We start from the raw sequence: 12,498 nt of genomic DNA on the forward strand, positions 1-12,498 counted from the left end.
TTAGGCAGATGTTTATATTTCACCACTCTCGATTTGGCGAGTGGTTTCCACCAGATTGAAATGCATCCAGATGATATACAAAAAACAGCATTTACTGTAGAAAATGGGCATTATGAATACCGTCGCATGCCTTTTGGGCTGAAAAACGCCCCTTCCACATTCCAAAGAGCCATGGAAAAGATACTCCGTGGATTAATCAATGAAATCTGTGTCGTATATAATATCGTCGTATATATAATTATTTTCAGTACCTCGTTACAGGAACACATTACAAACATTGAAAAGGTCTTCCAGCGCCTTGGAGAGGCTAATTTTAAAATACAGCTCGATAAAAAGGAATTTCTTAAACACCAAACTGCCTATTTGGGACACGTAATCACTCCAAACGGTATCAAACCAAACCCAGAAAATTCATGTTTGAAAAAAGGAGCAAAAATAAATATTCAAGACCCAACTTATGTAAAAACCTTTAAGCTTTGTCAAGAACTTTTGATGAACGATCACATTTTCAGTTACCCAGATTTCGACAAAGAATTTATTGTCACTACAGACGCCTCTCAGTATGCCCTTGGTGCTGTGTTATCCCAAGGTGCTTAGGTTCTGACAAACCAATTGCATTTGCTTCCAGAACACTTAACGATAACGAAATCAACTACAGCACCACTGACAAGGAACTGCTTGCCATTGTTTGGGCAACAAAATACTTCCGCCCCTATTTATTTGGACGTAAGTTCACAATAGTAACCGATCACCAACCTCTTCGTTGGCTAGTTAATTTAAAAGAACCCAACTCTCGTCTTACAAGGTGGAAGCTTAAACTTGCAGAATACGACTACAAGGTTGTATATAAAAAAAGGTACATCCAACACAAATGCAGATGCTTTATCCAGGTTTGCGGTTAACAATAATGAGACAACACACACTGACGATAATAAGTCCGTTTCTGAAATGCTTGATGACATTTTATCACTTATTGGCAATGTTTCCGAAATACCCGATGTAGATAATTTGGAATTAGATCAATTTCAGGAGGATACAGTTCATACTAATTAGGAACAACCCATTCTAGAAATTCCTATTGCCGAAAAATCTGTAAACACCCATAAAAATCAAATCTTCATACAATTTGTTTTACACTCACCATCCAAAGTAAATATAAAAGAAATCTTCCCTGGTAAAAACCGTATCATGGCTCAAAGAGGCTTGAATAATTTCACTGAGGATACAATTGATTTATTCAAACATTTCATACGACCCGATATTCAACACGGCGTTTGGCTTTCAGACTTCAAATACTTACCTGATCTAACTAAAGCTCTGCAAACGTTTTTTAAAAATTCTGCTTTCGACTTAGTGTTCTGTAAACAAAATCTAAAAGACATTACTGACAAAGACGAACAATATCGTCTAGCAAAAGCTTATCATGAAGGAAAGTCGAATCATAGAGGTATAGTGGACACTGAAAAACAGTTAAGGCGTAATTACTATTGGTCAAATATCCCTAACACCGTAACAGAAATTATAAACAACTGTTCTTCTTGCCAGACTAATGAGTACGAAAGACATCCTAATAAACAAAGTCTCCAGTTTACTCCAATCCCTACAAAGCCATTCGAAATTATTCATATAGACACTTTTCAAATCAAAGGTAAAAAATTTCTGACAATAATAGACAAGTTCTCGAAATATGCACAAGCGTACCCCCTTGAGAGCACGTCAGGAGTAAGCGTCATTAATGCACTTACAATTTGGATAACACACATCATGGCTTACCTTTGAATATTACCGCCGATCAAGGTACGGAATTTAAAAATCTTCCTCTTAAAGAATTTGCTGCCTTACATAAAATAAACCTACATTTTACCAGTGTCAATAATCCGCAATCCAACGGAGCCATAGAAAGATTTCATTCGACGATTTTAGAACATATTCGTTTAATCCAACAAAAGCACAAACAGTCCCCAATTATCGAAGTAATGCTGTTTGCCGTACTAGCTTATAATAATTCAATACATTCTGCAACAGATAAAAACCAATTGAAATTATTAACGGCCATTTAGATAACAGAGATCCATTCGATCTCCAACTTGAGAAACAATGTCTTCAAAATTATATGAACAAACATAAAGAAATAACTGTCGATATGTACACAAAAATTAACGAACGCTTAAATTCGACACAAATGGTTACCATAAACAAACGCAATGAAAAATTGGAAGCGCCTCTTGAATATGAGGAGGGCCTTGCAATTTATCCAACTAATCGCCTTGCTGCTCGTCACAAAGATTAACCTCGTTGTATAACTAGGACAACTGCCCGAGATTTAGGAATAAAGGTAGCAGACACCAGAGAACAAAAATACCATAAACGAAACATAAGGAGACCCCTGAAAATGCAACATTCTTTGTTACTGGACGATGGTGAGCTACCCGGCACGAGCCGAGGAAGCCAAACTAATGCCAATGACCAATAGCCCCGGAATATTGCCATTCAAGTTAGGACTATCAAAAATTCGACAGTCTGATCATGGTTTTTACATTTTATAGATTTAGATTTTATAAAAGATCATATAAAAACCATTCAAAGTCAAATTTTTACTCTTGACGCTTTAGTTCACGATTTAAGTAAAAATTATAAATTTAGATTTTTGTCTCTGCAAGAGTATATTACGGATAGGTTAGATAGTATTTTAGATAAGTATAATTCTCTAGTAAAACTAGATTTAGAAGAGCTCTTACAGATGGCCTAGGTACTTTGATTCATAGTATTATTGGAAACTTAGACCAAAATGGCGCACTGAGGAACAATACTGCCATAAGTATACTACAGAGAAATCAGAACAACCTTGCTCATCACGTTAATCAAGCAATAACCCTAAACTATTTCTGGAAAACTTTAATAGTACCATATCGACCATTGTACGTAATCAAAATAAATTATCCTTGAAAATCTCTGAACTTATTAGATACACAAATGTTTCAGAACAAACATTTATTGATTTTGTTAAATTAGACAGCTCTTACAAATTATTAGAAATAAACATACAAATTATTTTTGACACCTTATCCAAGCTGGAAACTGCCATTTCTCTGTCAATAAAACATAGCGTACCGTAATCTCATAACGTTTTCAAATGTAGAATACTTTATATCAGAACTTAATAATTATTACATGCCTGATCAATTAATTACCTCTGATGTGAAAGAATCTCGTCTATTTTATAACTTCCTAGATGTAAGCTCTTACTTTAGCGATAATAAGTTAGTATTTGTCATTAAAGTACCAATATTTTTTAAGAATATATTCACATATTATTATTTGTTCCCTATCCCTACTTCTAATAGTACCATTCTAATTCCTAATAAATCCTACTTAGTTATGAACGAAAATGCGTACCAGTATTTAGACATTCCATTCGATAGAGTCGGAAACATCCACTACTGCCAAAGCGGTAATATCCTTCTGCAAGAAGCAAAACATAGCCCTGATTGTGTATATACACTTATAACCACCCAGAAACTGTAGTCGCAATGCCAATATCACCAAATCAACATTGAACAAATATCTCTTATTTGAAATAATTAATAACGAATATTACATTATATTTAGCCATAACTCTACAAAACTACACATACAGTGCGTTCAAGACGAATACTTACAAATAAAAGGTGTATACTTACTCCGGCTTCCAGAGAATTGTAGTGCATCCAATGAAAAGCTGAAATTCATAAATTTGCATAATGTCTTCAACGGAAAACCTATAAAATTGTTTGCGTTCAACTACGATGAAGCGAAAATTAAGGATCCGCTTCAACGACTGAAAATTGATAATGTAAATTTGAAACAACTCCATATTACTCTTGGATTTTTAGAACGAGAGCAACACGCTGTAAAATTAAAAACCTGGAACCTCCAGCCTCATTTATACTGGACTACACCGCTCTACATCATTTCTATTTTAACGGCTCTGTATGTATTTTATGCCAAATGGAAAAAATGAAATATAACTAGACGCAATATTGAAAATGTAGAAACCAGAAATCCTGAAGCGGCCCAAAACGAAGCTATTCCTCGGTCTCTCTTCAGCTAAGCTGAAGAAAAAACATATGTTCCAGTGGGGAGGTGTTATGTAAACTCTAGCTAGTTCTTAGTAAGCCTGGCCTGCATCAACGCCTCGACGCCATAGAGTTCAGACATGAGGTTGCATTTCCTGTCCGATAACGCGCTCTGCGCCGGAGCATTTATGCATCCTGACAATTAGTATTAAGATAGATTTAAGACAGTAATAACATGTACTAAAATATAATAAACGTATATTAAAATAAACTTTTCTTTTATTAAAAATTATATTTTTTTTATGAAAGCTCTCCGAAAGAGCTTAACTCGCGCGTCCACCTTTACCATCAAAACAAGATACCTTATAGCATATAGCAAGATACTAATATATGAAGAGCCTGTATGATGGAACCTTTGCTTACTCAAATAAATGGGTGTCGAAATTTTGAATTTGTATTTCTTTTATTTTTTTCCATCGTCTAAGATTTCTATATAAAAAAAAAATAAGACAACAAGTACTTTTGATGAAGTTTATACGTAGTTGTGATGATATTCTCTTTGAAGTATAATATTAGCAATAATGTCGTTCTGATAGAGGTACTATTATTTTAAACTAAAACTTAATGGTACTAAAAGTATTAAATAGTTCCATTTTTTGATACTAAATTTGTCAGTATTCGTTAAGATTCACGCGCCATTGTGACTCGTACAAAGATATACTCCCTGGATGCGCCACATAATTTTGAAAGCTTAGGATATTAAACAAACCAACTATTTAATGAGAGAAATAAATATATCAACGGGGAGTAGAGTAATGGTACTTATTTTCAAATATATTTACGCATAGTTAAAATTAACTATCACCAACTAGACTCGCTGCAGAGCATACTCCCCAGCCGGACCACAACCTACATCTCTTCTAAACTAATGTCATTTATTATAACTACACTTGTATGATTTTGGTTTGACTTTTTTGAGAATTTTGCTTTCTTCTTCTTGTCTAAAGTAGACTTTAGATACTTATTATTTTGTACTATTCCATTCGAGTACTATCGGTGGCCCAGCCACAGAGGATCACACAAACAAAATAGGTTTATTTTCCAGATCATGGATTCCGTTAGTCTTCGGACTATGTCAATAGAATCCATGGCCTGAAATTATAAAATTATTTTAACTTACTGATACTTAAATTAAAATATAGATAACCAATTCTTGTCGACGCCTTTTTAAAGAAGTGTAGGTATACGTAAAAAGCCAACCGTGTATGTTATAGGCTGCGGACTGCATGTGTGCAGTTAGTATGTACAACTGCGTGCAGTTGTAACTTCAATTGCGCGCCGTCGGCTACTGATACCCACACATGCTTACCATCGTCGCGTTGTGGGTTGCGAGTGATAATGTTGTGTAATTAATAAAAATAACGCAAAATACAAAAGCAGCCTTGACAATCCTAAATAGTTTATTTTGATCTTAATCATACTTATGCAATATAACATGAGCGGATGAATCCACGTAGTGCAATTATGTATTTGTTGCCGATCACGCCGCATTTACATACCGACGCCGGAAAGCGATCTTGTCGTATCTCGAAAAATAGGTCTTTACACCAGGGCTGAAAAAGTATTTAAAAAAACTATTTCTCTTTTTTATTACCACCGTAACAACACCGTACTTTTATGTCGTCATCAATTTCTGTACCTACTCAACAGGATCTAACGACCTCATGTAATCGTATCCCGCTGTAACAATACTGAGAGAAGTAACATCTGTGCTTCCACTTCGACATTTACTTACTTTTGTACTCAGCCCCTGGACTAGAGAGAGATGCTAAAACTGCGTGCATTCAAATCCGACTGCAGATAACTGCATCTAGTTGAATACAGTAACTGCACGCATGCAGTCCGTCTGACAGCAACTTAATTTTCTTGAGCGATTTATCGCCAAATTGACAGGGTCTAAACTTGATAGTCAACTTTATCTATCATATTTGTTAGAAGCGAGGATAATAAAACGACCAGTACGAACTCAAATCAATAAACTTTATTGTACAGGTTATTGAAAATAAACAAAATGGAGATAAGTGCTGGCTTGTTGCGAAAATAGGTAAGTACAGGTACCTATACTTTATTGTAGGCATAAATTGTACATATACAATGTAGTAATAAATAGAATGTGTAAAATGTCCAAACCACAATCAATATGTGTTCGAATAGTTCCAGATTGATTCATGTAAGATGCGCACGTGCTGTTCGATACTAAATAAAGAAAGAATTACAAATTAATGTAAAATGTCACAATGCAAAATCAGTTACTTCCGTTCAAAATACATACAGTTGTCATAAGAGACGTGTACGTAACGTTAGATGTGGGTTCTCCTGTGTATGTATAGAGATTATGATCGTAAGTGACATCAGACATACTTTGCCCGCATTGTACCCAATGCTCAGCTTGGCCCATACTTCCGAAATACTGTGGTTTCAAGTACAAGACCTTTATTTCGTCTGTTTTACCGAGTCCTGGGATAGGTACGGGTCTTAATTTATCTTCGGCTTCCCGTTTTGAACCTAAATATAGATACTTATCGTTCCATTTTCTATTTGTCGCCTAGGGATAAGAAAATAATAGGATATCAACGATTTCTTTATGCATTAAGAGATTATGGGAAGTCCTCAACTACCTATTCAATTTTATTAATACCTATATAACTTACTTGTCGAATTGGCAGAATTTTTGGAGTTTCAACGATGCAATTGCAATGTCTTAGTTGTTTCGTGACTGTAGTAGGAGTGAAAGGCCACATCTTTGGTGATCTATTTAGTTCTTTAGTATGGTTACACCAAAGTTCCCAAAATATCTATAAAGTTCCATTGTAATATATACATTAATTTAATTACATGAAATAAATAAACTACGGTGTCCGGCTGCTTAAGATTTACGTAATGTAATTGGTTCAAACACTTGCGACTAGTGATAAATTAATTTTGCTCATCATAAATACCTAGGCACTTTACTTACTTTTCTCTTACTGCAATTTCCGAGCTCATAATACTTCTCAGTTTTACGGCTGTTGGTTAATTTTAGGACTTGACGTTTACTACATTTAAATATACTTATTTTGAATCTATCCAAAGGGTGAATTATACGAATCTCGAAACAACTGCCTTCATGAAAAGATTTGTAATTGATTGCACTGCGACAAGTTTTCACTTTACCTGCGATTACTAAATATTTAGTCGTCAATGCTAAAACACAAACACAAGTAATAAATAATATTTACACAATAAACAAATTTAGCAAGTAAGAAATAATAGATGCCTAATAAATAAATTAAATAAAAGTGAAAAATTTACCTAATTCAAAAACAAATATCACCGAAAAAGTATTCATCACTCAGTATGTCTGTCTTCGAGAATAGACAGTTATTAGAAATAGGTATTAGAAATCGCACAAAGAAGGGTTAAGTACCTAAGGAAAATATGCTTTTGCCAGCAGCTTATTAGCGCCAGACGCTGCTCGTACCAAACTATCGCTTCCTAATAAACATAAAATGTTAAAATGGCAAGCACAGATAGAATATGCCTAATATAAAAATCGCCTCGGCAAGTAGATAAGCCTCTTACATACTTGATTATAGATTTTTGGTACTTGCTCTAGTGTCCAAATGATACAATACGGAACGTTGGATTTAAAATAAGATTTAAAGAAAACCCTTGGTATTTACCCAACAATACAGACCGAATCCGTATTCCTAATCTAGTGGTCTCAAGAAAAGGGCTTTCTATAAGTACTACATCGCCAGAATTTCCATGCCCTTGAGTAAGTAGTTTATATACTTTACCGTAAGGCATTTCGGTGTAGTAATAAATTATAACATTTTCTATTTCTACACTAAACTTTATAGAAACTGTAATATAAAAATAATAAAATGCTTCTTTTTAATGACAACATTGACCAAAGAGGACATAAATCATTGCACCGGAACATCACTCTGTTTTTCACTTTAAAGCCGGGTTTTCACTATTATACGAGTACGCTCGTATTTTTGTCTGTCGTCTAAGGCTCGGACCGAGTTCACTCGCATCGCTACTTTGACGCCACTCCACAGTGTTTCGAATCGGACATTTGTAGTAAGTAACGTGTTTTAATATTCTAAATGCAGGCCGAAAACTTCCTTGTGCCGATTTTGCTTATTTTGTATGGTTTTAGAAAAAATTTCTACGATTTTTATACTTAAAAATTACAAAAATGATTAAAAGTCAAAGAGTTTAGAGTTTACTTTTTTTATTTTTTTTATTACAATTAACTATAATATCACTAATTTACTTCATGGTACATTTGAGTGAACTCTAAAACTGTGCTATCTTTGTTCGATTATCAGCGATACAACATTTTTTATTATTTTGGCCAAAACTGCACTACAAAGATCAAAAGAATAACATAGTCGACGTCCGCCAAAGAGTACATTATACATACTGATACTCAGGAGTGATGGTCCAAGCGTACTCGTATAATGAAAACCTTAGACTATGGAACTAAAGGACATGTTACGTTGACATATATAAATCAGACGTTATATGTATATGATGCATTTCGACGTCGAAAACATAAACATGTCATTGTCTTTGTTTAATTACTACGTGCCGTCTTAAGCCAAAAGAGATAGCATTACATTGGTCTGTGTCAAGCACGAGAATCGAAAATACGTAACGTCATCTTAAATGCCAACCGTGTCCATTTCGCAGTACATGAGGTACATGATACCGTTGTCAAAGGGAAGTACATCAAACGTCAAAACAAATGTTTTCCCAAATGTACTATTGAATTATTCGCATGTATTATAATTAATTTGGTCAAAAATATTGACAGTGAGAATAATTAGGTATTAATAAAAATGCGACGCTACAGCATTAAGGGATGTGGCTTTAGAAAAAGTGCAAATCAATCAAATGGTACATTGCACAGGCATGTGTTATTTTTTTGTCTATAAATCACACAATAGCCCAAATATATCATGTAATTAGACTTATTTAAGTAGTTTACTTATAAATGTTGCCAAATTTTGCTTTTGTTACTTTAGATTGCCTGTTTGTTTGTATATTTTGATGAATGTTGTTAACGATTATTTTGAGATAGTGTTGAGCTTGTAAGCATACATATTATCGATATTCTGTTATTAAAACAATTCACGAGGTTTTTATTATTTTTATTATTTCAAGTTTTCCTACAAATGAAAAAAGGAAGAACGAATGGATGGAAATCATAGGATTGCCGAATATAAACGTTGGATTAAAGACCATCTTCATTTGTTCGCTTCATTTTGAAGAGTCAAATTTTAGCAGAACTTTGAATGTAACTAGATTACATGACAATGCTATTCCATCATTAGGTTTATTGGTAAATAATTTTATGTTCAATTTAGATTAAACCAGACTCATTTACTAGTTATTCTCAGTTCCTGTAAACAAAATTATCCACTCGTTTCTGATTTTTCCCAATGACAAATCTAACTATTAAAAATGACTATTTTTTTAAAGCCTGCAATACAATGACATGTTAGTCCAACGTTGCCGGGTAAAGACCAATACCGAGGTATAGACAGCCTATTTGCCTTGCCTTGCCATCGTTCGGTGTCACTCGCCTAGCTGACCGAGTGAAGGCGAGCGCCAACGTGTATAGAGTTCATTTGGCTTATCACAAATCAAAGGCGCTCGCCCAACAGTGTTCACACGTTTGTCCGTCCGCATGTGAAAAATAAATTATAAAAAAATTTTAAAAATGTGTGTTGACATTTATAATAATATACCACTCGAGATTAAATTATTAGACTTGTGTTTGTTTAGGCATACTTTGGTTACAGTAAACTAAAGAAGAAGAAAAAACAGTTTCAATATTCAAGCCATACAATTGCATGTCGATAATGACTTATCGATAGATTATGGTACAACACTAAAGAAATCCGCCATTTGTAACTTTCAAATTTTGGTTATATGCACGTTGATTCTGTAGTTAGGGCAGCTCCTTTCTTTTATTTTCTTCCATCCTCTAAGAGAAAACCCAGCTTTACTAAAGTGTCGAGTCTCTGACCGAAACACTTCAAAGGTAGAAAAATTATGATTTAAATTGTTAAATAAATACTCTTTTCTCTAAAAATCCTTACATTTTCTTTTCGAACTTGATTCCAAAAATTGTATGAAAATAATATGAAAAATAACGAACAAAGTTATTTACATTCATTCTGGTCTGGTACAGTCGTGTATAGTTTGTAAGACGTTACAATGTAGATATGCGCTTTAGATATCGGCTAAAATCTTTTGTAAATTACCTTGTACTTCAGATACCTTACACAAATATTTCCATTGAAACAGCACTTTAACACATCGTCGATGAGACATCATGACATTATATGTTAGTGCTTAGTAAAACAGCAATGTTTATGTCAGCTACATATTTATGTTAGGTCAATGTTTGTATACATATAAGTAGGTAATTAAATATACAGCTTAGTAATTGCCAAAATTTTATTGCAATAGAATAGCACTTTCATTATAATTCTACTTTATCTTTAATAACTACATGACTTAGGCAGTTCATAATAATAAAATATTTAGCGCTCACTAATACTAACTTAAATACATTCTTTTAAATACCTAATATATATGTATTACACACCTAACAATTGATAATAATTACATTTGCATGAATAAATTTTACGCTTTTAAATATTAAAAAAAATAATTTTATATGTCTCTTGAAGAAGAGGAAAAATTGAATATAAATTATAACTAAATATATTGAGCCGTGGCACTAGTAAAAATAAGTTAAATCCCAGTATACTCATAATTTAGTATCTAACTTTGGTGTAAATTTCCATTTACTAATTTAGGCAATAGATTAGCAGACGGGCTTCCGGGTGTGACGTCTATTTAATACGATCTTCTTCCGACTATGGACCAGAATCAGTCTGCGAACAATTGAAACACATACAAAGAACTTTATTTATATAAAATAATGAACGATTTCGGTAGCGTTAATCAGACAAAGAGGCTACCATAACACCCAGCGTATTATCAAAATAATTTATAATAGAACCACCACCAAGAAACCGTTGTGATATTGTTGAAGTGAGAGTTAGTAGGTCGAACTAAAGTGTGAAATATTTTACTGAATATATCTCATGCATGTCGAAGTGATTTGTTGTGCTTTTGTTATGGTTACCGGGTTAAATTAATCATATCTTACAATTTGTCAATCAGGCGTTTGAAATACTAGCATGGCCAATATGAAATTAAAGATTTTGTATTCAATGTTTTACTTTTGAAATTTTCGGTATGGATATCGATGGCGGCAGTGGCAAAAGATTGTTGCCGTATCTGGCATGAAAATTTTTATCTAAAGATGTATCACTATCTTCATTTTTAAATAATTCCTTTACTAACGATGCTTTAGTAGCTAGATCCTGAAAAAAAATTATTGATAGGATGTACTTATTCATAAGAAAGGATTTTATTTACAGGGCAACAATTAAACACAGGCAACAAGACGCTTATATGATTAGACAGAACACTTACCAAAGCTTCTGTTTTTTTCCGTAAATTGGACCTAGACAAGGTCTGTACTAATTCTGACTGCAGTCGGTTTGATATTGAAGATTCTTCAGGGGTATGCTGCGAATCAGGCTTATCTCCATTTAGGAAATCGAGTTTAGAGGGTTCTCTTCGTGAGCCACCTCCGCCAGCGTACTCGCCTATTGTCACAGACACCGGCCGCCCGTGTTTTTTCATAGTCGCCGTACCGTTGGGCGCCTTCACAAAATAGTTCGAAGGTGGTTTAGGCGGGGCGGTCGAAGGATTCTTTAAAGTAAATGATTCCAGCGAGTCCAGCTCAGCATTTTCTTCTTTACCATTTTTTATTTTGTTTGGTACTCCGTTTTCCATTTTCGAGTTATAGTCTGGAGTCGGAGTTCGCATCAGATTATCGTTTTTCCTAACACTTGAATTCAGAATAAGATCTGAATTAGTCTTTTTTGCCATAGGTTTATGGTCTTCTTGCTTGTGATATCCGTTTTGGGTGCCATTCGTAGTTGGCATCTGTAACAGTAACAAGAAACGAAGTAACTAACCATTTCATTGATTCGAAAAGAGTGTTGGTAGATTGATCCTTACCGGTGGCGGAGGTGGGGGATTATCTGCATTATCCCGTTTTACTTGTGAATGACCATTGACCAACTCGGACGAAGCATGTTCTACCTTCCTCAACGGTAATGTCTGCTGGCGATCCTGTAAAGAAATCTTGGCTATAATACAGACCTAGCACAATAATCACGACGATTAATGTCTATTTTATGTTATTGTTGTAATAATACTTTGTAGGTAAATAATATTGATGAGCCAATTTTCATCGCAGTTTTTTGTTTGACATTGAACTTTGCAGTATCATTACCGG

The 12,498-nt window shown here is 34.2% G+C and overlaps 2 protein-coding genes across 4 annotated transcripts in view; both read right to left on the reverse strand.

The window, feature by feature from the left end:
- Nucleotides 1-6,146: 6,146 nt before the first annotated feature.
- LOC113235466 lies at nucleotides 6,147-7,056 on the reverse strand. Its single transcript, XM_026471162.1, has 3 exons — nucleotides 6,767-7,056; nucleotides 6,388-6,660; nucleotides 6,147-6,311 (listed from the first exon to the last, which is right to left on the reverse strand). Exons 1-3 carry the CDS (start codon nucleotides 6,854-6,856, stop codon nucleotides 6,282-6,284), a joined length of 393 nt encoding a protein of 130 aa, XP_026326947.1. The 5' UTR covers nucleotides 6,857-7,056; the 3' UTR covers nucleotides 6,147-6,281.
- A 3,554-nt stretch (nucleotides 7,057-10,610) lies between these two features.
- The window catches only part of LOC113235285, a 39,546-nt gene continuing 37,658 nt past the window's right edge, over nucleotides 10,611-12,498 (reverse strand). Inside the window, exons 10-13 of one of the 3 annotated variants that reach the window (XR_003310856.1) lie at nucleotides 12,219-12,332; nucleotides 11,625-12,143; nucleotides 11,296-11,512; nucleotides 10,611-11,017 (exon numbers count right to left, since the gene is read on the reverse strand). Coding sequence is in view for 2 of the 3 variants with exons in the window: in XM_026470942.1 (XP_026326727.1) it covers nucleotides 11,357-11,512; nucleotides 11,625-12,143; nucleotides 12,219-12,332 (789 nt within the window). In the remaining variant the exon portion in view is untranslated. Of the gene's footprint in view, nucleotides 11,018-11,094; nucleotides 11,513-11,624; nucleotides 12,144-12,218; nucleotides 12,333-12,498 lie in introns of those variants that run through there. The other 2 variants (XM_026470943.1, XM_026470942.1) reach the window with 2 other exon arrangements.

This window comes from Hyposmocoma kahamanoa, unplaced genomic scaffold (assembly GCF_003589595.1).
Source record: "Hyposmocoma kahamanoa isolate Upper Pololo Valley unplaced genomic scaffold, ASM358959v1 87, whole genome shotgun sequence".
Classification (NCBI taxonomy): Eukaryota; Metazoa; Arthropoda; class Insecta; order Lepidoptera; family Cosmopterigidae; genus Hyposmocoma; species Hyposmocoma kahamanoa.

Coding starts and splice junctions, on each gene's coding strand:
- LOC113235466 (XM_026471162.1), bottom strand. CDS start 6,856: ATGTGGCCTTTCACTCCTACTACAGTCACGAAACAACTAAGACATTGC. Junction 6,661..6,766: donor AAATTCTGCCAATTCGACAA/GTAAGTTATATA, acceptor TCTTATCCCTAG/GCGACAAATAGAAAATGGAA. Junction 6,312..6,387: donor ACACGTCTCTTATGACAACT/GTATGTATTTTG, acceptor TTCTTTATTTAG/TATCGAACAGCACGTGCGCA.